The 27,366-nt window shown below is 33.9% G+C and overlaps 1 protein-coding gene across 12 annotated transcripts in view; it reads right to left on the bottom strand.

Annotated features, from left to right (window-relative positions):
• Nucleotides 1–27,366, bottom strand: part of Ptpn4 (protein tyrosine phosphatase non-receptor type 4) — a 177,514-nt gene that overhangs the window by 105,101 nt on the left and 45,047 nt on the right. For 10 of the 12 annotated variants that reach the window (XM_040294127.2, XM_078017252.1, XM_078017251.1 and 7 more), the window contains 2 exons: nt 25,789–25,943; nt 7,636–7,743 (listed from right to left, as the gene is read on the bottom strand). In XM_040294127.2, the coding sequence (XP_040150061.1) occupies nt 7,636–7,743; nt 25,789–25,926 (246 nt within the window). In that variant the 5' untranslated portion in view covers nt 25,927–25,943. Of the gene's footprint in view, nt 1–7,635; nt 7,744–11,085; nt 11,196–25,788; nt 25,944–27,366 lie in introns of those variants that run through there. The other 2 variants (XM_040294130.2, XM_040294129.2) reach the window with 2 other exon arrangements.

Below are 27,366 nucleotides of genomic sequence, written 5' to 3'. Positions count from 1 at the left end.
ATAAAATAAAGATATTGTGTCTATCTACAACTAAAACTATTCTTTTAAAAAAAGAACATAAATATGGAATATTAAGATGGCTCTTTGAAGCAATTCATGAAACAATAACAGTTACACACATAAAAACACATAAAATTTTGAGTCAGGGAACCAGAAGCAGGAGAGCTTCTTAAAAATGGATGATAAATATAATCTTTCCTTTGTTTCCTGGTGAAAGGAGGCTGCTTCTGCAAATGATTTATAGGAACAGCACACTAGAAAAAAATACCCATCAACTTGTATACACTTAGACAGAAAAAGAATCTTGTCAGGATATAGTTAGATCCTGACTTTTTGTTTTGTTTTTAACCCTTTATCCCATCTATGTCTCTGGATTGGGGAATTTAGTATGTTTACATTTAAATGACTGATAATGAAACAGATACTTTGGGGGGGGGATAACCAGGGGTACTTGACCACTGAGCCACATCCTCAGCCCGATTTTGTATTTTATTTAGAGACAGGGTCTCACTGAGTTGCTTAGTGTCTTGCTTTTGATGAGGCTGGCTTTGAGCTCTGGATCCTCCTACTTTGGCCTCCCAAACCTCTGGGATTACAGGTGTGTGCTATTGCACCCAGCCCTGACAGGGAAACATAAACTTTTGTATCATATGTTTTTTGTCCTTCATTTTCTCTATTACTTCCCTCTTTGTGTTTAGTTTTTGATTTCTTTCTTTTTTGGTAAATATTTTGATTCTCTTCTCACTTCCCTTGGTGTATAATCTATAAATATTTTCTTTGTCGTTACCATGAGGATTACATATTCGATCCTAAAGACATAAGGATTACATATGAGATCCTAAAGACAATCTATGTTAAACTGGTGGCAACTTAATTTCAATTACATAAAAAACTGTAGTCCTTTACAACTCTGCCCTTAACCCTTCTTTGTAAATGCAAAAAAACTACATCATTACACATGTACTCTTTAACAGATTTTGGAATTATTCCTTATGTATTTGTCTTCTGAATTTTATAGGAAATAAAAAGTGAAGTTACAAACCAAAATTATAATACTGTTCTTATAAATGTTCATGTATAATTGCATATTTATAGGATATTTCATTTCTGTATAGCTGACTTACTATCTAGTGTCTTTTCATTTCATCTTGAAGCACTACCTTTAGCATTTATTTTTAGGACAGGTTGTGGTAATGAACTCCCTCAGGTGTAATATATTTGTCAATGTCTTAATTCTTTCCTTATCTTTGAAGGACATGTTTGCTACATACAAAATTCTCAGTCGAATACATCAGTAAATTACAAAATTCTCAGTCGAATACATCAGTAAATTACATGTATTATTCCACTGCTTATGACCTGCAAGACGTCTACTAAGAAATCACCTATTTTATTGAGGATCCCTTGTACATCGTAAGTCAATTTTCTCTTGCTGCTTTCAAGATTCTCTCTTTGTCTTTCAACAGTTTTTATCCTACAGAGATTGGTGAGCTGCTTTTAATTTGTATACTCATATCTCTGGGAAATTTTTGGTCATTTATTTCTTCAAATAATTTCTGTGCCCCTTTCTTCTCTCCTCCTTCTGGTGGGTTTTCCTCTGGTTTGATTCTTCCACCAATCTTTGAAGATCCAATCCTCAGAAGATCCATCTTCAAAACACCCTTCTTAACATTTGTTGTTCATGGTGTTAGTTTGGGTGTATGTGTAATGTCTGACACGGCAAAGTAACCAAAAGCAGGCAGAAGCAGGAGCAAAGTCTACTCTTAAACTATAATAAGTGAGAGTGACGTTTCTAGCAGTTGGCCTGAGGGCAATCTCAATTCCTTCATAAAGCCTCACTGACCAGAGGTGTCAGAAGACAGAGTTAAGGACAGGCAGAACATCCAAAAAACTGAGAATGAAATTCTGAAAGGGAAGACTCAACAGAAAGTAGGCCCTAAACCTACATATTCAAGCCACCTCAATTCGCTGACACATGAGCTACACATGCAAACAAAGACTCTCGAGTTCCATGAAAAAGCAACTGGAATTTTAAAAGAAATGAGTGGAGATACTCCTCCTCAAAAAGGAAATAAAATACGGACTGTAGGTCCAACCAAATTACCTATTTTCAATATACAGTCTAAGTTGTGACAAATGTATTCAGCTAGGTAACCACCACTATCAATCAAGATATTTCCAACATCCTAAAATGTTCCCTGTATCCCTTTGTAGTATGTCAACTAAGCCTTGGACAACATCTGTTTTTAGTCACTATTTATCAATTCTGCTTGATCTACAATTTAATACAAATGGAATTATACAGTGTCCCACTGTATAGTTATACAACATTTATTTTAATCCATTTACTTACTGATGGACATTAAGGTGAACTTGTGCTTGGGGTATTATGAATAAAACTCCTATGAACATTTATATACAAGGTTTTATACAATGTTTTCATTCTCTTAAATAAATATATGTGAGATTTTGCCAGGTGGTGTAGTATATCAAATGTGTTTAATTTTTACAAGGAATTAAACTACTACCAAACTATTTTCTAAATGATTGAATATTTTTACATTCTCACAGGCAATTCTTATCTGCTCTTCCACATACTTTCCAACACTTGGTATTGAAAGAATTTTTAATTTTAACTATTCTAGTGAATGTGTATTGACATTTCATTGTAGTTCTACTTTTCAATTACATTAATTCAGGGGGGAAAAAACCTCTACACTGACAGCATACCTGATGGTGAATCACTGATTTAAGAAGATAAATTAATCTCTCCCATCACTGCTGTTCATCACTGTAAGGGTGGTTTTAGCCAATGCAATAATGAATTTAAAAATGAGAAAAATAAAGACTGGAAAAGAAGTAAAATCGTCCCTAGTCAGAGAGGATATGATAATTTACACAGAAAACCCCAAGGAATTAAAGAAGAAAAATACTTGAACTTATGTGTATTTAGATTCAAGTTTAACACACAGTCAATTGTATATTTAACACAGTCAATTGTATCTATTTGTCCACAGTCAATTGTATATATTTAAAATCTGAAAGTCAATGTAATTAACCACATACATACATGATAATCTATATGGAAAATTCCATGAATTTACAAAATGCAGAATTAATGAGTTTAATTCCTTTCCCTATGGATTCACTCTACCTTAACTATATCTAGTCCTATATCAAATTATTTCTAGCACTCACCCCCTACAGTCAATCATTACTTTCCCTAGTAACATCATTAATAAAATAATCTTCCAATTATCTCTAAACTATAACTGTATTAGTCATTGTCTACACTGTAAACATAAAGTGATAGAGCTGAATTATGTCTTACATTTGGTATATAAATAAATCCTTAAGTAAGCATAGTCCTTTTCTACCTGTCTGTTCCTGACCTTATCTGCCAGCCAAATTAAAACTTTTTTTTTTTTGATACCAGGGATATAATAGTTATCAAGGGTACTTAACCACTGAGCCACATCCCCAGCTCAAAACATTTTTTCAATTCCTCAAATACAGCATTCTTGTGTCTTTACTTTGAATCTTTGCATATGCTGCTGCTTCTTTCTGAAACATTCCTCTGTATCTCAGGTACCTCTGTCATTCCTCAAGAAAGTATAATAGGGCTAAAATTTAAAAAGAGGTTACCAAAGACCTTTATAAGTAAGTAATAAGAGCCTAAATTTAAGTTATTACAACAAAACACATGAAAGAAATATAAGACAGAAATACTGACATGTGAAATAAAAGCAAGTACTATAGGAACTGTTATACTGAACCATATGTGACTTTTTCTGTATTTATTCAAGTCTGACAAAATAAATAATTCAGCAACTTTGAGTTATATGTTAAAACAAGAAAAAACTTCAGCTGGGCACAGTGGCTCACAACTATATCCCAGCAAAATCAGGAGACTAAAGCAAGTGGGTTCCAAGTTTTGGGCCATCTTCAGCAATTTAAAAAAAAAATATATATATATATATATATATATATATATATATATATATATAATTTTTAGTTATAGATGAACAACATCTTTATTTATTTATTTTTATGTGGTGCTGAGACTCAAACCCAATGCCTCACGCATGCAAGACAAGTGATCTACCACTGAGCTACAACCCCAGGCCCAGCAATTTAGTGATAACCTCAGCAACTTAGTGAGAGTCTGTCTCAAAATAAAAAATAAAAAGGACTGGTATTGTAGCTCAGTGATAAAGCACCTGGCTTCAATACCCAGTGCCAGGAAAAAGAAAAAATTAAAAGGAGGAGGATGAGTAGGAGGAGGAGGGAGGAAGATCAATCAAACTGTTCCACATAAATTAAGCCATACATCAGTTGACTTAATATTTTACTGAGTTAAAGCAGGATTTTCAAAATGTGGTTCTTGGACTTGCAACATCAATTTTCACATGGGAACTTGCTCTAAAGGCAAATTCTTTTCTAAATTTTTTATTTGTGTATTATAACTAAAATTAATAGTGGGATTCATTATGCCATATTGGTACATGCACATAATTTGATCAATCTCATTCCCTAGGATCTTCCCTTTCCCTCCCTCCCTACCTTCCTGTTATCCTCTGCCTCTACTCTACTGATTGTCTGTCCATTACTATATCAGGGGGTAGAAAGGGACCAGGGGGTAGAAAGATGGGAGGGATGGGAGAAGTGCTGGGGAATAATTCTGGCCACATCATATTGTTATCACCAATATATAACAACAAATCCCACTGTTATATACAACTATCATGCTCAAATAAAAAATGTAGAAAGAAACAAAAATAGCATTAAATGAGATATATGCAAAACACTTAGTTAATAAACCTACAATCGATAGTTCATAAATGACACTACCTTATTCCTTTCTCTTTTGAAGAATGATGCCCCTTTCCTTCAGTGTATTCATTACCCTCAAAACCTTACTATAAGTTCATGCTGGCAAGTAGAAATGGGATATTAACTATAAAATCTTTAAAGATCCTTTCTTGGGGGCTAGGGTTGTTGCTCAGCAGTAGAGCGCTCGCCTATCATGTGCAAGGTCCTGGTTCGATCCTCAGCACCACATAAAAATAAATAAATAAGATAAAGATATTGTTCCCAACTACAACTAAAAAATAAACATTTTTTTTTAACAAAAGATCCTTTTTGGACATATTTTGGCAGCTCACAATTTTTCTATTTAAATATTAAAATTGCAGTCCAGAGAAAAAGAATGGCAAAGAGAATTAGAAATACCAAGGTTCTTCCAGGGAGTAATTCAGGTTTTATCTTTCTGAACTGAAAAAATGTCTCATGTAAAATCACAGTATTAGACTAGATCGTATCTAAAACCTCTTTTAGATCCCTAAAATTTTAAGATTCTAACTTTTCTGAAACAATTATTTTAGATGATAAGCAAGTTAAAAACCCTGGAACCAAGGAATATATTGCCATTTAAAAAGGAACACTCGAAACAGAAAAGACAAAATTAGAAAAAGTAGAAGAAAGCAAAAAGATCAACCTAGTATAAAATTCTTATTTCCCTAAATTCATCCTGGCATAATTACAACAGAATATCTTCTTGTATCCAAAATTATGTGATGTACGTTTTATCTCTTGTAGTACAGGTGAGCTCAGTATTAGTCCTTTTGGAACACTTTTTCAGGAACCATAGGAATATTAGTGGTCACTGTATTAATGTATATTCATGAGTATTCCATGTATCCTAGTCTTGCACCATTAGTAATAAATGATTTTAAAGTAATATCAGCACAATTTTTTAAAAAGCATCACAAAATAGTCACACCCCACTTTTTGGGAAAAAAAAAAAAATCTGGCATAAAATCTGTCTTGTCACTTCTCCAATCAATCTAAAGCCAAGACTGGCTAGAGTGTCTTATGAGCACCAGCAAGATAATCTAGGAGTCAACTGACTTTCTTTTCTCTCAATGTAGTGTCACATGTATCTTTTGGGTATTTTCTTAGCTAACAATTTACCTTTCTGGGAGAGCTGCATTACTGACATTTCACCTAATGTTCATGTTTATATGGGTTTATTTACCAAGAAATAATAGTATAACTCAAGGCCCTTGGAGAAAGTCAAGTCATCTGAAGACAAAATATGAGGAAACATTGTTTTAATTTTAATTAAGTTTAAAAGTATTTATTTTCACTGAGATTATCTGGCCCTTGCTTTATTTTTATCACTTCATCCTCTATTTTCTTCTGGTTGATTGTGATATAAAAATCAATACATGATACCAAAAAGTAAAATAGTAACATTTAACATCAAATATTTATTTCCCACTAACAATTCATTCAGAGAACTAAGACCCAAGGGTGGGGGGGACCTAAACAAGCCAGATGTGATGGCACACACCTGTTATCCCAGCAACTCAAGAGGCTGAGGCAGTAGGATTATACGGTCGAGGCAACTTAGCAAGACCCTGTCTCAAAAAAATAAAAATATAGGCTGGGTGCAATGGTGCACACCTGTAATCCTAGAGGTTGAGATAGGAGGATCACGAGTTCAAAGCCAGCCTCAGCAAAACCAAGGTGCTAAACAACTCAGTGAGAACCTGTCTCTAAATAAAATACAAAATATGGCTGGGGACATGGCTCAGTGATTGAGTGCCTCTGAATTCAATCCCCGGTACCCACCACCCCCCAAAATAATAAATAAATAAAAATATAAATATAAACGACTGGGGATATAGACCAGTGGTAAAGTGTTCCTGGGTTCGATCTCTAGTAGCATACAAACAAAACAAAAAAGAAACAAAAAACCAAACAAAAACCTCTACTTTTTCATAAACAATATTTATATTTTCTGTAGACACTCTATCAATATAGTCTTATAATGGATTTCTGAAACACTGATTCAGAAACTATTTATTCTGCTTCTTCATTTTTCTAAGCTGTCCATAATATTTCCTTAAAAATGAACTCTTCCTACACTAATCAAAAGGCTATCATAATTTCTGTAAAAGTCTCTCATGGTATAACCATGTAAACATATAAGAATTCAACCAAAATTTGCAGTAAGCCCTTCATCTAGGTTCATAAAAAGATGTATTTCCTTAGTGTATTTCATAATGTTCAATTTAAAAAGTCAACAGCTATACTATTTAATCATATGTTATCTTCTATTTCTATGATCTTATGTTTCTAATCAAAAGAACCATGATTACAAATACTGAATAATAAGTTTGAGTACCTATTGAATTTATTCTCTATCTCATTTGGGAGGTCTTTTTTGAATATTCTTATTTGGAAATTTTATCCTGATCAAAAAAATAAGAATTTTTTGTTAGAAATAATTCTCCATGAATACCATAAAAATCCAATTTCATTTTAGTGCAAATTAATAAGTCTCCAGATATTTTAATTTTTATGCCCAGTCATCTCTTGTCAAGTGAAGAGGATGAATTATACTTTTTTTTTTTTCAGTTTTCCGAGATACACAATTAATGAAACTGGCACTAGACTAATAGGCTGACTTACAAAAACATCAAGTAAAGGGGAATGAAGACAAAAGAATTACCTCCAACTGTTCAAATAAAAATTTAAAAATTCATTAAATCAGTGAACATTTAAAACAAAAAAAAAGGACTTTATATTTTAAACAGAGAGAAAAACTAAAATGAAAATGAAACTTACTGGGTTATCTGTGGAATCATCAGCCAACTGTAAACCAAAATAGTCTCGTTCAGTCAAATCAAGATGCTTGAAGACTATATCCAACAAAACTTGTCCCAGCTCATTTTTCTGAAAAGAAAAATAACATGAAACCAATTTTGCTTTATAACCTGCTTGATTTTTTTTCCTCTTCTATTAAAATGGCAGATGTCTTTATACCAATGACTTGGTTCAGAGAAAAGCCTTCACATTTAATATAATAGTTTTTAAAAACAAACTGGTTCGAGAGTATATAATAAATATGAAGATATAAAGAAACCTTTGAAAATGTCTCTTGCTTTCAGGTTATCATCATGGTATTCTTATCAGTACCACATTAATTATATGTGTATATAATTAACATGTAGGTACATAGTATGATTAACATATGTTAGTTACGTATAACTCCATGTCATTTTTCTCATGTCTTTTCTTGTATCTAAATTATGACTGAAAAGTAACTGGCTTGACTAATTATAATTAAAAATATAATTTTGTGTAAAATAATGCCATGAAAAGGGAAACAAAAGATGTTAAAAATACAGCAAATGTGATAAAGGACTATTATTTCATTATGATGCTCAGAGAACTTCAGGAAAATGTCTCATTTTAACCTCACACTAACCCTACAGTAATAAATAAATTATTTATTATTCCCTTGTTTTAGTAATAGTAACTATAACTTCCCCATGTTCCATAGTTCCTAAATTATTACACAAAGACATGATTGTACAATTGCCTAAAAAAAAAGAAATGAAACTAATGAATAAAAACAGAGAAATGATTAACATGTTTAGTAATAAAAGAAATAAAAATGGGACATTACAATGACAGAACATGTGTAAACAACAGTGGAAAAAAAAACCCGGTGAGCAAGATTAAAAAATACTAATTACTGCTAACATTGTAGATAGATATAACCTGTTGGGAAAGGAATTTGAAATATAACAAAAACAAAAACAATGTTAACTACTTCTGGGATGTTAATCTGAGTAATGACATAAAGCCCAAAACTGGGGGAAAGAACTATACACACCAGTATGTTCACTGCAGTGTTATTTATACAAGAGAAATAAAAGAAAACACAGCAGTAAATAGTGGTATATCTTACCACTACTTTATCCATTCATGAGATATAGTAGTTTGGAAGCTTCTAGCTATAAATCAGAATCCAATCTCAGAGCTGAAATATTAAGAACATTTTAATAGAGGTACAATAGATTCCAGAACTAACTAATTCAATAAATAAAAGACATAATCAAAGGGGCTGGGGTTGTGGCTCAGCTCGTCTGGCATGTGCGAGGCCCTGGGTTCGATCCTCAGCACCACATTAAAAAATAAATAAATAAAATAAAGGTATTGGTCTAACTACTTTTAAAAATTAAATGTTTTAAAAAAAAAAAAAGACAATCAAGGACCAGGTTTCTTTCCATATCTCTTATCTACATTCCAGGGTTGGCTATTTTGGGAGGCCGTGAGCAAGATTATCACAGCAATTCCAAAATTTATACGCACACAGTACAATGTTCAAAAGAAAGCATTTCCTTGTAAACTTATTTTACAAAGAGCTTCCCTTCATATCTTATTGGCAAGAACTGGTAAAATGATTATTTACCAAATTCATCAATGGCAGGAAGTATGGGTTTCAAAAATAGGGCTTCTCAATGTTGCTGCCCATTCAATTACCTGAAAATATTTTTTATATTGATGAAACCTACCTCTTGGCCCCTTCTCCTATTCTGATTAAACTGACCTGACGAAGAGATCAAGCATTAAGTCTTTTGAAAAGTCTAAGGTGAGTTTGATGTACTTGTCTAGATGGGATGGAACAGAATCATTTTCTGCTATGCCTCCAGCTGACTGCAACTAATAAACATGCTAAAATGAAATTTTTTTAAACTCTGAAATGTGGAAAAAGGCAGCAAGGCTGTGGTCAGATCACATATGGCTTTATAAAATACTGTGTAGATATTAAAAATTTTAAGACAAGATAAATTAACAGACTCCTATGATAATACCAAGTATAATGGAGACCTAAACTATACTGACATCAAAAATGATAAACTGATCTATTCATTAAGGCAGAATTGGCAAAAAAGCAACTGACTATAGATAAGGAAGGACAGAACATCAAAGACAATGTGTGTACGTGCCTGCATTATTCAAATATGTCATTAGTGGTACCATTCACTGATGGAAGGAACACTCCATGAACAAAGCTCAGTTTCAAAAACCTATATTATATAAAAAATTGCTTAATATCTCTAGCAATTATAGAAATGCAAATTAAAAACACACTGATATTCATTCTATCTCCCTCTAGTCAGAACGGCAATTACCAAGAATATAAGTAACAATAAAGGCTGGAAAGGAGAAAAAGGTACACTCATACTTTGCTGGTGAAACTGCAAATTGCTGTGACCTCTCTGGAAAGCAGCATGGAGATTCCTCAGAAAAACGGAATGAAACCACCATTTGACCTAGTTCTCCCACGCCTCAAAATATACCTGAAGGACTTAAAATCAGCATACTATAGTGACGAAGTCACATCAATGTTTACAGCAGCTTAATTCACAACAGCTAAGCTATGGAACCAACCTACATGCCCTTCAACAAATGAATGAATAAAGAAAATGTGGTACATATACACAATGGAATATTACTCAGCCATAAAGATGAATGAAATTATGGCATTTGACAGTAAATGGCTGGAACTGGAGACTATGCCAAGTGAAATAAGCCAATCCTAGAAAACCAAAGGGCAAATATTTTCTCTGATATGTGGATGATAACACACAATAAGGGGGAGTGATACAAGTTCACTGGATTAGCAAAAGGGAAAAGAAGGGAAGGGGCCGAGGACGAGAATAAGAATGAATGAATCAGACATCACTTTACTATATTCATATGTGAATACTTGACCAGTGTAACTCCACATTTTGCACTACCACAAGAATTAATCTTAATTAGAATAAGCTATACACTCTATGTATGTATATGCACATATCAAAATACACTGTATTGTCTGTATATCTAAAAAGAACAACAAAAAAGGGGGAAAACAACCTATATTTTGAGGGCTTATGATTCAACCAAAGGAAGAAGGATAGAAGAAGGACTTAAAAATCCAACTGAAAGCTGGGTCCACTGGTCCATTTCTCATTCTTTGCCCTACTATCCATTTTCTGTTGCCAATAACATAACACCATAGATTGGGATGGTTTTTTGGTTTTTGTTTTTGCACCAGGGATTGAACCCAGGGGTGCTTAACCACTGAGCCACATCCCCAGCCCTTTTTTATATTTTATTTAGAGACAGGGTCTTGCTGAGTTGCTTAGGGCTTTGCTAAATTCCTAAGGCTGAGCTTTTGAACTTGTGATTCTCCTGCCTCAGCCTCCTGAGCTATGGGATTACAGGCATGAGTCACTGTACCTGGCTTGACTGCAGAGTTTTAATCAAGAAAGGTTTCTTTAGATTCTTGGTTCTGAAGGTGCAAAGTCAAGGGGCCACATCTGACAAATGGCTTTCTTGTTGGCAGAGTCCTAAGACAACACAGATCATCAAAGGCAAGAGAAAGGGGGAGAGAGGGAGAGACGTTGGCAGGGGATCTCCATCTCTATCTCTTGCTCTCTTCTGAACTCCCTCCCACTAGACACTAAAATTTACGAAGCATATGTGTGGCTCTGGGCTCAATCCCCAGTACCACAAGAAAAAAATAAACCACTAGGATTCAATTATTAGGGGGAAGCTCCATCCTAATGACTTTATATAATCCTAATCATCTCCCATACGCCCCACCTCTAAAACGTACCCACCCCCAACACACAACTGGGAATTGAACCCAAGGCCTCACACATCCCTAGGCAAGTGATCTATTACTGAGCCACATCCCTAGCCCACCAAAGATCTCACCTCTAAAAACCATAGTCAGATTGAGTTTCTGCACTTTTAATACCTCATAATAGGGATTAAATTTCAACATATAAACCTTGGGGGAACCACTCAAGCCATATTCAAACCATAAAAATTGCTAAGGCCTAGTGAGGTGCTATTTTGATCCAATCCTCAAATCCCTTACTAATCATGCACACCTCTATGCTTGCACATTCTTACCTAATGACAGCCTCCTTGATTTTCCCACACTAAACTCAATCTCTACTCTTCTAACAGACTTACCCGAGACTTGTTTCTCAGTTCTAAACTGTGCTCTAGTGCCACCACCTGAGACCACATGTACCTTCCACGCTCCCAACTCATTCTATGCCTTTACCATATTTTCACTTTCTTATTACTTATCATCATCATATATATATAAATTATATTTATACATGTCTCACACTAGAAAGCTCCAGAGTAACAGTCTTATTATCAAGTTACTAGAATCTGGAACACTGCCAAGCATAAATAAATATTTGTTGTTGAATGAATAAACAATAAATGGATGAATAAATGATTCACTGTCCAACCGAGAAGAAATACATATTTGAGAGTCATCAGTCTGAGAACTGAAGCAGATAAAACTGCCCAGTATCTAAACAAAGAGTAACATGACAGGTGAAAGAGAATTCTGGAATGTACCAGAGATTCTAAGAAGTCTGTCCAAAAAAGGACATCAATAAATATTTGGTTCGTTGAATTTTTTTTTTTTTTTTGTACCAGGGATTGAACCCAGGGGTGTTTAACAACTGAACCATGTTTTATTTTGAGACAGGGTCTCACTAAGTTGCTGAGACTGGCTTTGAACTCATGATCCTCTCCCTCAGCCTCTCAAGTCACTGGGATTACAGGTGTGCACCAACTGTACCCAGTGGTTAGTTGAATAATTAAATTATTAAACCGCATATAGAAGCAATTATAAAAGTGTATGTGGCTTTTGGTCTTTGGAGGTACTGCCAATCCTTCTGTTTTTCTTATTTTATAAAAGGACCAGTTAGAGAACAGAGCATTTAAGGGTTATCTCTAAAGCTTAAGGAATAATTTATCTGCAGATAAACTAACTTGGTAAACTATCTCTAAAGAGGAAGATTGTCACTAGAATCTTATCAATAGAATCCTAGACCAACGATTGTCTAAGTTAAGATTCTTTTTGGCAGGCCAAGTATAAGGAGAGACTGTGTTAGACAAGGCTGTGGGGAAGATGAAGCAGCAGCTCTCTAGATATATAGCAGAGGGAATAGGGTAATGCTTTAGAAAATAGCAAAATTGAAACAGTAAACCCCAGGCTTAGTCCTTATTTAGCTAGTTAATGTGTGGTGTTGGGTGAATTTTTCTTTCCATGCAAGCCAATTTCATGGACCCTAAAATATGAGAAAGACTAGATCAGTAGTTCCAGATTATGCTGTGTAGTATTGTTGGGGTTCAGTGAGTGTACTCAGGGCTGATGTAATGAGAAAGAAAGTCCAAGACACCTCATTTTAACTACTAACTATAATTTGATCCATTATACATATACAATTCATGTGTGCATGAGTATACCTTTATTAGGAAAAGAAGAAGTCTATTAAAAAGTGTTTGAAAACAACTAGACAATCTCTGATGTCCCTTGTGACACTAAGATTTCATATTTCTAAAGATACTGTCCTGAAGATAGGTAGGACTATTTTCCTTTTTTTAAAAATTTATCTTTTAGTTATAGGTGGACACAATATCTTTATTTTATTTTTATGTAGTGCTGAGGATCGAACCCAGGGCCTCGTGCATGCTAGGCAAGTGCTTTACCTCTGAGCCCCAGACCCAGCCCCAAGGACAATATATTTTCCATAAATGAAAACTCATTTTTCCATAAACTCAGCAAGACCGTGGTTTCAAAAATTTAAATGAAAAATAAAAGAGCTAGATATGTAGTTCAGTGGAAAATGCCCCTGGATTCAATCCTCAGTACCAAAAAGAGGAAAAGAGGGAGGGAGGGAGGGAGGGAGGGAGGGAGGGAGGGAGGGAGGAAGGAAGGAAGGAAGGAAGGAAGGAAGGAAGGAAGGAAGGAAGGAAGGAAGGAAGGAGAAAGGAAGGAAGGGAGGGAGGGAGGAAAAGGAAGGAAGGAAGAACAGAGGAACAAGAAGCAATTTGGGCTTATCACACACAGGTACAACAATGTTCAGGCCCAGAGTACATATAAGGCAAGATATAAACTAAGACTTTTCCACTAATAACCCAGGGCAACATTCTCCATGAAAAATAAACTGGAAGGGCAAGTCCTCCCTCCAGCCCAGATGAGCACAAAGAGGTTTTTCTGCCTCTACCTGGGATCTGGATGAAGAAAAGCCTCTTCTGAAAATTCCTAACCATGAGGCAGCTTTCATATAAGTCTAAAGTCTGATTTTACATTACTGACTGTTCATAAAATCCCCAAAGGGGAAAACTTTGATTAAAACAACAACAACAACAAGACTATAACTAGGTAAAAATAAAACATGAGTCAGAAACACATTCTTAACCCTGACTATAGATGATTCTCAGAGTTAATGCTTATTGGGTAACAAGGTTACAACCCAAAATTCTAAGGCATAAGAAGAATCAATTTATCAACAGCAAAAGCTAGCAGAGATGAATCACCCCCCCATTCAGAACTCCAACAACAGAACTATAGAGATTACAAACTTAAATGATTAAGAGTATTTAAAATATAAAACCATTTACTCTATCCCATATAAAGACTTACTATCAAGCTAAAATAACCAGATAATGTGAACTGGCATAAAGATTAAGAGTACTTTCAGAACAGCAAATTAAAGGGACAATAAAAAAAGTGAAAAGAACTACAGGTAGAACACTTAAACCTATATACATTAAAGAAAACTAGTAAGTGCTTTAAAATCTTATATACTTAAAAGTCACCAGAGACAGCTTTATCAAACCTGTCTAACAACCTTTCCAAAGTATGTCCAATTTATCTAAACTATTTCAAAGAATAGGAAAACGGGAAATGTTACCCAATTAGTCTTATGATTCAAAGGAATAAGAGTAAAAGAAAATATAAAGGCAAATCCCACAAATAGAGATGCAAAACCCTCAATATTAGCTAACTGCTTGACATCATGGTAAAAAAAAAGATATCAGGATTTCACAGATGTCACAAGTGCAGCACAAGTAATTAATGATGTAAAACATTAACAGTATGAGGGAAAAAACATATGCAAATACCTCCTTACTGTTAGGGCAAAAATTTTTTTAAAAATTTCAATACTATCTCTCAAGTTAAACAAATATTTAAGATGAATTTAAAGTATAACTAAAATTTCTGGCCAAGTATAGTGGGGTACGCAAATAGTCCTAGTGACTAGGGAGGCAGGGGCAGGAGGATCACACGTTGCCAGCCTCAGCAATTTAGTGAACCCTTGTCTCCAAAAAAAAAAAAAAAAAGTGTTGGGGGGGGTGCTGGAAATGTAGCTCCTAGATAAATCACTCCTGGGTTAAATCCCCAGTACCAAAAAAATGTTTTTAAATATTTTTTCTGGGAAAATTATACAAGAATATCTTTTAGTTTTCATAGTTGAGAGAGCTTTCTCAGAAAGAGCCCAAAGTATGAACAATAAAGAATTGATAAGTCTGTAATAAAATAAAAACTCCTGTGCAAATAAAGATATGACCTCTATTTCTGGCAGTAAAGGAGATTGTATGTTTAGAAAATAAAATCTTCCCATATGCAATAAAATGGCCAGATGAAATATTTTCAATATTCTTTGCTTTAATCTATTATTGATCTAGCATGGGGCAAAAAAGGATCTAGGAAGCCTAACTAGTAAGAAATGCTATGATCAGTTCCCAGTCCTTAAGTTTTCTAGCTTTTGCTTTGACCACATATAATATATGAAAATCAAAGTTTATTCAGGTTGAAAATAAAAGACCCAAATTTTAAGTAGGCTGTACTCGAAAAGTAAAAATAAACAAAGAATAATGCCATTTACAATGGCAAAGGAAAACAAAACAAAGAATTAAAAAAACTAAAACTCTCCTGTCTTGTCAGCTATATAATGTGGTTTGAAAATTCCAAGTGAAAAAATAAACTTAAAGTGTTTCTGGGATGATGGCACCTACAAATTACTTGCAAAGAAAGTAAAATTTCAATTTCCAACTCAGGGATTGGCAAGAGTGAATACCAAAAAATAAAATAAAATAAATGACCCAACAATATGCCATCTCCAAAAACCTCAAAAAGTATCATGATACAGATAGGCTGAAAATAAATGATTCCCCCCAAAAAATGCAATACAAACACTAATCAAAAAAAGTGTCTGGGCTGGGGCTGGGGCTCGGTGGTAGAGCGCTCGGCTAGCACGTGCCAGATCTTGGGTTCGATTCTTAGCACCATATAAAAATAAATAAAATAAAGGTATAAAAATTATATAAAAAATTTTTTAAAAGTGTCTATATTAAAGTGAGATAAAGTAGACTTCAGAGCAAAAGAGTTTATAATAGAAACAAAGTGGAATTATAAATGACAAAAGGGCCAATTCACCACCAAGGACACAGCAATTCTAAGTATGGACCACCCCCCCAACCAAAAAAAATTGATATATATACACATACACATTCATAAATATACATATTCATAAAGACAGACATTGCAACAGGAAAGAAAAGAATTAGAGTTCAGATATAAACTATTACGTTTATTGATGTTACAAGAGCAACAAAACCATTCATATGGGTCAACAAATGGTGGTAGGATAAATGAATATCCATATACAAAAGAATAAAGATGGACCCCTACACCTCAACCCTATGAAAAATTAACTTCAAACGGATCTTGTACCTAAAATTAATATCTAGAGCTATAAAGTCTTAGAGGAAGATATAAGAGTAAATCCTTGTGACCAGGACCAGGTAATTTCTTTTCAATATGACACTAAAGGCATGTGTGACAAAAGAAAAAAGGGATAAATTAGAATTAAAGGTTAAAACTGTTTCAAAAAATTCCACCAAGGAAAAAGACAACCAGCAGAATGGGGGGAAAAAAATCTGCAAATCAAATACCTGATAAGTGACTTAGATCCAGAAAAAAATGATTCTTTTTTTTTTTTAATAGTTGTCAACGGACCTTTATTTATTTACATGTGGTGCCAAGAATCGAACCCAGTGCTTCTCACATACTAGACAAGCACTCTATCACTGAGCTACCACCCTATCCCACTGAGCTATGACCCAGTCCAGGATCCAGAAAAAAGAATTCTTACTTTTTATATAATTATTATTCTTAATAATAATTAAAAAATAATAATTATAAAATGGGCAAGAGACTTCGACAGCCTTTACCCTAAAGATGACCAACAGGCTCAAGCAAAAATTAAAGGTTATAGGACAGGAAAAAGAGAAAGCAGATACCAATCAAAGAAACCTGCAGAGAGTTTTTAAATCAAATAAACCAAATTTATAGCATTAAATGCTTATACTAGAAAAAATAAAGATTGCAAGTCAATAACCTAGGCTTCTACCTTGGGATATTAAAAAAGAGCTAAATTAAACCAAAGTAAGAAAGAAAAAAATAAGAACAGAAATTGATGCAACTAAGGAGTTAAATAATTGTAGGATGATTTTACAAAAATCAATAAAATTGATAACATACTAGCTAGAGAGTGAGTGAGCAGTCCTATCAGAAAAGAACTACAGACACTAACTAATACAGATTCTACAGATAAGAAAGGAACACTACAAAATATTGTATGTGCACTATTCAGATAAAATGTGACTATTTAGGTAAAATGGACCAATTTCTTAAAAGACACAAATTATCAAAGCTTAGCTGGAAAAAAAAAAATACCCCCTCCACACACATTCTACCAAACATTTCAGGAGGAAATAATACCAATTCTATACCATCTTTTCCAGAAAACATAAGAGAAAGAAACATTTCACAATTAATTTTATGAGACTAACATTAACCTGATACTAAAAGACAAAAAATTACAAGAAAATAAAACTACATAATAACAACCCCAGTAAACACAGACACAAAAATTCTCAACATAGGATTAGCAAAATCAAATCCAGCAAAATGTGCTAAGGATAATAGATCATGACCAAGTTCTGTTTAGTCTAGAAATGCAAGGCTGGTTCAACAATCAAAAACTGATCACTGTAATTCACTATACTAGGGAACTAAATAAGAACTTGAGCCAATGATCATGAAGAAAAAAACATGGTGAAATTCAACATCCATTCATGGTAAAAACTGTTGCTAAAGTAGGCACAGAAGAGAACTTCTTTAAATAGATAAAGGGCATCTACAAAACATCTTAAGCTATCATGCTCAAATGTAAGACTCAACACTTTGCTCCTAAATTGAAAACATAAGAAATATTTCCATTCTCATCACTCCTATTTATCCCTTAGTGTAGCCAGAAAAGAAAGGAATGGGAAAAAAGGAAACACATTCCTTTTGAAATTAAAAGCAACTTCCTCATAACTGCTTTTATATCCACAGGGTGAGGAAAAACAGGAAGGAAATTAAGACTGACTTGTTCTCTTGCTAAGCACAGCCTAGCTAAATCTACATATGTATAGCACTTGGCTTTAATTTCTACAAGGCTTCTGTGGGTAAAGGGAGAAGCAAACTAGCTGCTTCTCCCCAATTTTATCAAACTGCATAAAATTCACTTTTTATAGTAGATGGGGTAGAGAGAGAAGATGGGAGGGGAGGGGAGGGGGGATAGTAGGGGATAGGAAAGGTAGCAGAATACAACAATTACTAATTGAGCATTATGTAAAATTGTGGATGTGTAACCGACGTGATTCTGCAATCTGCATTTGGGGTAAAATTGGGGGTTCATAACCCAATCTAATGTATGAAATATGATATGTCAAGAGCTTTGTAATGTTGTGAACAACCAATAAAAAAATAAAAAATTAAATAAAAATTAAAAAAGAGAGAAATATCTCTAAAAAAAAAAAATGAGCGTGGCTGAATATGGGCTGCCTGTAAGAAGAAAAGTGGAAGGAAGGGAGAGAGAAAGGAAATCTGTATTTTCAAATAAAATGTCTTATAAAAAATTCAGTGGACTCCTCACAAAAGGTCTTAGAATTGAGTTTAGTGAGTCAGTACAAGGTCCATTTACAAAGTCAACTATATTTCCATATATAAGTAATAAATAGTTGGAAATCTAAATTTTAAAAATGATAATAGAATATAAAAAACCCACTTAGATATAAATCTAGCAAAATCTGTTCAGGATCAAGATGCTATAAACTCATACACTAATCAAATAAACAAATAAGGCAACATGCCATGTATATGGATCAGATGACACATTTTGCTAAGATACCTATTCTCTCTAAATTGATGTATAGGTTCAACACAATCAATTCTCAACCTGAATCCCATAGGATTTGTTGAAGATATAGAAAATCTGATTCTAAAATATATATGGAAAGAAATAGGTACAAGGTAAAAGTTATTAGGTCAAGGTTATCTTTGGGAAAAGAAAAATAGATTTGGAGAAAAAAAGTGGTGGACTTACATTACCTAATTTCAAGAATTTGTATAAGTATAATCAAGACATGGGGTTTTAGAAAGAGTAAATACACAGATCAGGGAAACAGAACATAAAACACACAAAATGGACCCATGCAAATCCAGAGGTCACCAAAATATGGCTCAAAGCCCAAATCCGGCATTTATTTTTAGTATAGCCCTTGAGGCCAACTTCTAACATTTCTTAGGAGTTGTTAAAAAAACAACAAAGAAGAACAGGCAACAGATCATTTTGGGTGCTCAATGCCTAAAATACTTACATAATCTTTTATAGAATTTGTCAGACCATATAAAAATGGACTTCAAATGGATCATAGATCTAAACGTGATACGTAAACCATGAAACTTTTACAAGGAAACATATGAATTCCCTCACCTCTCACTGGAAATCAAACCTAGGGCATCAGGCATGTTATGCAAGTGTTCTACCACTAAGCTAAACACCCAACTCTAAGGAAAATATATTTTATTGGTGCATTATAGTTGAATGTCATGGGATTTGTTGTTTACATTCGTACATGCACACAATGTAACAAAATAATTAAGCCAATATAATTTCCCAGCATTTCCCCCTTTCCTCCCCTCCTTCCTGCCCTTGGTCCCTTTTTTCTACTCTACTGATCTCACTTAGACTTTCATAAGACCCCCCCACCACCTTTCTTTTATTTTCTTTTTATCTTGGTTTTGAGAAAGAGTTTTTCTTTCTTTTTTTTTAAAAAAAACAAAACAAAAAAAATGTCTCATGGCTATAAATGTATTTTTCTCAGAAAATCCCCTTTTCTTTTTCTTTTTTAATTCAAGGATGAGACTTTTGTTTATTTTCTTTCCTTTTTTTTCTTTTTATTTTTTCTTTCCTTTTTTCCTGTATATCCATGTTCACAGCAGTATTAATTCACAACTGACAAAAGAAGAAAATAACCTAGGGTCTATCAACAGAAGGATGGATAAACAATATGTGATAATAAACACATGGAAAATTATTCAGGAATAAAAAGGCAAATTCATAGGGATGGAAAAGTAGAATTGAGGTTACTATGGGCTGGGAAAAATTAGTATTTGTAGAATGGGTACAGAATTTTATGAAAAAGTTAAGAAAATAGATAACGGTGATGGTTATACAACACTGTAAATATACTCAATACCACTGTATTGTACTCTTTAATTTAAATGGTCAATTTTATGTTGTGTACAAAAGAAATAATTTTTTTGTAGGGGGCAATGCTAGGGATTGAACTTGGGGCCACATGCATGCTAGGCAAATGCTCCAACTGGGCTACACCCTTAACTTCTTAAAATGTGTTTAAAGATTTTTTTAAATGAGCCAAAGAATTGAACAAAAGTTTAAAAGGTTATACCACAGGTGATAATGTCACTAGGAGAAACAAAGACTAAAGTTCAATGGGGAGATGACAATGATTTTAGGATCTGATAAATGTGAATACAGGTTATTTACTGTAATCTAACAAGCCACATCAAAACAGTATGTTAAAATGGTATGTTAATAACTTCCTAAGTTTATTTAATTAAGTCTCACTCAATGAATTTCATATGGAGCAGTAACATGGTCAGGAATCGCCTCAGAGGTATCTTCATTCACATGTCTAATATCTAGGCTGGGATTCCTCAGCCATCTTTTTCTCTATATGCCGTCTACCTGGGTCTCCACCAGTGTGACCTCAAGGGAGTCAGTCTTCTTAACATTGCAGCTAGACGCACTCCCAGAATGAGTTAACCACAAGACAGCAGCAGAAGCTGAACAATATATTCTAACAAATCCCAGAAAGTCCTCTAACATCTCTTCCATTAGATTCTATTGTGCAAGAAATCCAAAGGATCACCAAGTTTCAAATGAAGGGATTACATACCCTCTCACTCTCTTGGCCAAAAAAACCAAACAAACAAAAAAACTTACAAAAAATTAAATGTAATCTTAAAACCACTGTAAGTTTCTTTGGGATGTGTTTGGAGTTTCAAGTTATAGAAAGATATCAAGACTGAGGGCTGGGGTTGTGTGGCTTAGGGGTAGAGCACTTGCCTAGCATGAGTGAGGCAATTGGGTTTGTTTCCCAGCACCACATAAAACAAACAAACAAAAAAACTAAATAAACAAAATAAAGGTATTGTGTCCAACTACAACTAAAAATATATATTTTTAAATGACAGTGGAATGTATTATAATTCATATTACACATATATAGCACAATTTTTCATATCTGGTTGTATATAAACTATATTCATACCAATTCATGTCTTCATACATGCACTTTGGATAATGATGACCATCACATTCCACCATCATCGCTAACCCCCTGCCCCCTCCTTTCCCCTCCGACCCCCCTTCCCTATCTATAGTTCAACTTACCCCATGCTCCCCCTCCCTACCCCACTATGAGTCGGTCTCCTTATATCAGAGAAAACATTTGGCATTTGTTTTGGGCGGATTAGCTAACTTCATTTAGCATTATCTTCTCCAATTCCAACCATTTACCTGCAAATGCCATGATTTTATTCTCAAAATTTTATTGCTGAGTAATATTGCATTGTGTATATATGCCACATTTTTTTTTATCCATTCATTTACTGAAGGGCATCTAGGTTGGTTCCAGAGTTTAGCTTTTTTTTTTTAAGCTATATTGTGAACTATGCTGTAAAATATTTTTGAATAATGAAACATAAAAAAGGAGAAAGATATCAGGACTGAATATAATAGATATGATAATCTTTAGCAACTGAAAAGAGTGAAAGCAAAAGAAACAAAAATCAATGGTAAATCTTCAAGGTACATTAAAATACAAGGAACAGGTGAGGCAGATCCAGAATGTGATTGGAGAAGAAAACAGAGCTTTTTTGAAGTAAGGAGAGGTTAACGGTTGTAAAGCCTTCTAGAGGACAAACAAAATGAGCCCTGATAAACTGATGAATTTCTTAACTAGATAATAATCAATGAGGAAGCAGTTTGGGTAGAAGAATGAATATTGAAGCAAGATTGCAATATTTACATGCTTGATGACAAAGTGTGACTTTGTTATATTCTCCCCCCCAAAAGTACAATGGAAGTGGGTGAGAGGTAAACAAAAAAATAAAATAAAAAACTGTTTTGGTTCTGGGGTTTTGAACCCAGAGTTGCTTTACCACTGAGCTATATCTCTATCCCTTCTTATTTTGACACAGGATCTTGCTAAGTTGCTAAGGCTGGCCTCAAACTTGTGATCCTCCTGCTTCAACCTCCAGAGTTGCTGAGATTCCCTGAGCCACCACACCCAGCCCAAAATATAAAATCTTTATGTTAATGCAATGTAATTTCAAATTGTATTACATATAACTACCCATTTTTTTTAATTCTTTTTAAGAAAAATAATTTTTTAAGGAAAAACAATTTGCTGTTTAAAAGTGTTTAAACCTTCGGTTAAATGAGATCGACTGGACATGTCTACTTATTCTTTTTGGAAAGCCCATTTGTTTCTGGGAAAAAAAGAAAGCTGTTAAAACCACAAGAACAACAGAGGAGAAGATATCAGAGATATTAACACACTCCAGAAGATGGAAATAACATCAAAGAGACAGCAGAGCTAATTCAAATATCCACAAAGAATACCAATAAGAAGCAAATCCAACAGAGAAGCCCCCAATAGAGACACAAGTATCAAGAAAAGGCAGGATAAAGCACAAGGCTAAAAATAGTAAGGGAAGTAAGTGGTTGAAATCTATCTACAAATCAGTTATATTCTTTGGTTCTCAATTGCATTCATTTGAACAAAATGACTATACCTCAAAGGTCAGGTAAGACAGACTACGTCACAGATCAAGTATAGAGCAGAACAGAATGCAAATCTTGTTCTTCAGATCCTATGGCCCATGCAGTTTTTACTATACTATGCTGTCTCCCTACACCACAGTGCTTCCTGTCTCAGTTGTTTGTACAGCATTTTAAGTCTTAATTTTTACATCACTTTATGCTTAGATTATCTGTTTGTGATATCTAAATAGCCTACAATCCAGGACTACATAAATCTAGACAGGTATCCTAGAATCTATCTTCAATACCTAAAATCCAGGGACAGATCTATTTAGTTCTTTGCAGACAACAGATAATAACTATGCAGGGCTACGATAGTTGGGAGAAAAAAAAAAACTGAATGAATCTAGTTCCATGCTGGTTTTCACCTTGTGGGTATTTTCCAATACCTTTATAGAGAAAGAAAGTCCAAGTACCAAGTAGCAAGCAGTCTTGCTATGATGAGAAAATGAGAATTAATGTTTGTGGCTACTAAAGCAGCTGGGTGACCAGGTGAGGGCAAGATAGATGTCTCCACCAATGGGCATATGGACAGACTATATTTTCCTAACAAGTCCACAGCAGTATTTCTGATCACATGATCCTCCAGAACCTTGTCACTTTTTTCAAAAGACAGCACATTTACCTTTCTTTTATTGTGAGTGTGCCGTTTATGAAAACTCTGACAAGCAAAATATGGAGAAAATAACATTACAAGACTTCCAAGCGTCAGCTAAGAAAAGGTAATATGGCTACAGTCTCTCTTTCTCTCTCTTTTTTTTTTTGGTTCCTGGGATTGAACTTGGGGGCACTTGGCCACTGAGCCACATCCCCAGCCCTATTTTTGTATTTTATTTAGAAACAGGGTATATCACTAAGTTGCTTAGCACCTTGCTTTGCCGAAGCTGGCTTTGAACCCATGATCCTCTTTGTTTCAGCCTCCCGAGCTGCTGGGATAACAGGCTTGCATCACCATGCCCAGCCAGTCTGACTTTTTATGTAAGAGTGCTCACTCTTGGAAACCAGCTACTGTGCTATGAAGCAGCCCAAGGTAAACAAAGTGGTCATATATAGATGCTTCAGTCCCAGCTGAGGTTTCCCTGTTGTGGATAGTCTCCAGCCTTTGAGTCTTCCAGCTGAGGCTTGACATATAATGGAGCAGACAGAGCATTCATGTGTGAATCCCCAAATAACAAACAGAATTCCTGGGGATAATAAATGGTTGAGTTTTTTACTGTTGCTGTTTTTGGTACCTACTTGAAAGGCTGAGGCACTTAACCACTGAGCCACATCCCTGACCCATTGTTTGTTTGGTTCTTTTTTGGGGGGTAGAGGGCGATGGACAAGGTCTTGCTGATAATTTGATAATTAAAGTTATCAAAAGAAAAATTATGCTAGATGGGAAACACAGAGAATCCTTTTATGATACTATGAAACAAATACAAACTGTAAGTTAAAATGAAAACAAAATATTAACTAATATCAACTTACAACAAGAGTTTTTTTAAGTTTATGACCCTCAACTAGCAAGCTAGTTAGGGATTTGAGACCTCTGATCCTGGTTTTCTAAATCTAATGAGTTAATATCAGGAAAAAGAGTACCATTTTTTATACCGGTTGTTTGATACTTAAAGAGTTTCCATTAATCAGAAATTTTTACGAAGCAAAATTTCCTTCATTTCATAATATTTTTGCATAGCAACCTATACTCCAATTATCTATTAGTAGATGATAGAATAGAAATAAAAATTAGAAGTTCAACATTTTAGAAAAGACATTCTGAATTGTATATACTAAAAATATCTCAAAGGTTATTAATGTGCCTTTCATCAATCTGCAGTCTCTTTTCTGATGTGAAATAGCTTGGAATTTAGGATAAATTAGCAATTCTGCTGTACAGTAATATACAACAGTTTGAACTTAAGAAACCGATAAATAAAGATGAGCATTTTCAATTACTCAGAAGAAAACAGCTATGTCATAGTGAATACTTGGAAATGAGTAATTCCAGTTTAAATATTAATATAAAAACTATCATTTTCATAATATTAAATTTCAGGGTGTGATAACAGTACTATATTAATTCAGGAGTCTCTTTGGATGCTAAAGTACTGTGGATGAAATCTACTACTTTGAGAAAGTTCGGGGAAAAAAAAGCAAATGTGCAAAATGTTAATATAAGTTCAACACAGTAAATCCTTTTATGATATTCTCAAACATGTTGATAAAGGGCATGGGGTATTTATTGTACTATTTTTTTAATTCTTTCTTTATGTTTAAAATTTTTAAAATAAAAAGGGGGGAATGCATCCTTGTTTGTATATCAACATGTGTACAAGAATGTTCAGTGCAACAGCCCAAAGTAGAAACAATCCAAATATATAAACAATAAATTGACAAGCAGATAATAAGTGGATAAACTGTGACATATTCATACAAAAGGCAATTGTCTAGCAATGAAAATGAACTATTATTATTAATACCACATGGATGAAACTCACAAGTAACAATGAGCAAATGAAGCTAGACACAAATTGCATAAACAAATATTAAGATAATACTCATTTAAGAGCAGGAATCAATTATCTTTATTTAGCAAAAGTTTTACAGATAGTTCAAGTTATGTTAGAGAACAAATTCCATTCAGGTACCTTCCACCACCCACATACTATTTTGGTTTGTTAACAGTGTTCAGTGGGCAAGATTTTTTTAAAACACCCAATTTGAATGAGAACACATACCTAACACAAACCTGTATCAAAGATTTTCATATCTGAATAACTTTTCAAACTACACAACTTAATGATTCTAGTTTTAAAATACATTTAAATTCAGACTAAAAAGTAGTTATGATGATGATAATGATGATTCGAAGAAGAAAAAATAATATACTTACATTAACTTTGAAAGCTTGTACAGTGTTATCCAGAAGAAGGATGTTGCAAACCACCTCTGTATTCTGTCTGTCTCGGGCCAACTCTGATGCTCGTACATTGTAGGTTCTGCCAGCAGGCAATCGGAAACGTGAGGTCATTACTGTCCACACAAGATCTAAGTTTTAAAAAAAATCACCAAATAAAAGGACTGTGGAGGACACAATGTTGTTTAAAAGATAATTGTTATTTTTTTAAATTAAAACTTAAGAAACTAACAAATTTTGAAACATTAGGATAAGAACCGTAGGTATAAAAAAATACATATACACACAAATATATATATTTCATCATCTAAACAAATATTTATTGCCTTAAAAAAGGCTTTATTTTTAACTGCTCCAAAGAGAATTCAATATTCTAAAATTTCAGGAAGTCACATTACAATTTAAAATACATAAATAAGGAAGAGGGTAATGCCACCTCAGGAAGCTGAATGTTATTCATTGATGCAAGTATTTAAAATCATTGTAGAATGACAAAAGGTAAGATAACTTTTAGGCCATTCCCTAGAAAACTTAAGATTTTAGGAAAACATGGGAGGTTTTCTTTGTTTTTAAATATAACAATAACCTTCATTTCAACTATCCTCAAATGTAGTCCTTACAAAATAAAAACTAGGTTGGGGTTGTGGCTCAGTGATAGAATGCTTGCCTCGCACATGTGAGGTACTGGGTTCGATCCTCAGTACCACATAAAAATAAATAAAGATGTTAAAAAAACAAAACAAAACAAAATAAAATAAAAACTAAAGAGAACACTTAAGCCTACCAATCTTTGCTTCTGAATTTTTAACCTAAGAAAACAGGAAAAACAGAATGTCTGTAGAAGAACAGAAATCATAATGATATCAACTACATGTTAAGACAATGAAGCTGCAGCTCCAATGTTCTGGGGGGAAAAATAATAGAAATACAGGCTTTTATATCTAGAAAACTAACATTCATGTTAGAGAAAACTCAAAACATTTTTCAGATATTCCTTGATTCAACATTTAAAATTCATAAAATTTTTACCTTAAAATCAATTAGATAAACTAAAGTAGGAAGAAATGTAAGTATTTAGGAAGTTTTAATATGGGTAAAGAAAAGTAGTAAGCAATGTGAAAATGAGTAAATAAAATAGTAATAATAAAAAAAGAAACATTTCAAATCAGTGGTATTCATTTAAAGTTGATTTCTATTCATGTCAATAGGTAAAAGCTGAAAGTAAAAGTCAACATTATGAAACAAAGAACTGCAGACATTGTACCTTCACAGCCTGTGTTTATAGTATATAACTAAACGAAGAATGTTCTTTTCCATTACAGGGAGTCTGACAATTAACTGGCATGACCAAAAGGGTCTTCCAACCCCACCCCCACAAGAAAGCTACATTACAATTCAAATTATACGAACTTCAAATAGCCACTCTAGGCTGTCCATGGTTTATTATGTTAACTAATCAGCGAGAGAGAGAGCCCAAAGGAATAATAAGTGATCTTTGTTTCTGAAACAGAAGCCAAAAAACACTACATAACTAAGTTATCTGGGTAGGATGTG

Source organism: Ictidomys tridecemlineatus, chromosome 7, assembly GCF_052094955.1.
Source record: "Ictidomys tridecemlineatus isolate mIctTri1 chromosome 7, mIctTri1.hap1, whole genome shotgun sequence".
In the NCBI taxonomy this organism is placed as follows: domain Eukaryota; kingdom Metazoa; phylum Chordata; class Mammalia; order Rodentia; family Sciuridae; genus Ictidomys; species Ictidomys tridecemlineatus.
The sequence above is the reverse complement of the archived record's forward strand: the minus strand, read 5'-3'. Positions and strand labels throughout refer to the sequence as shown.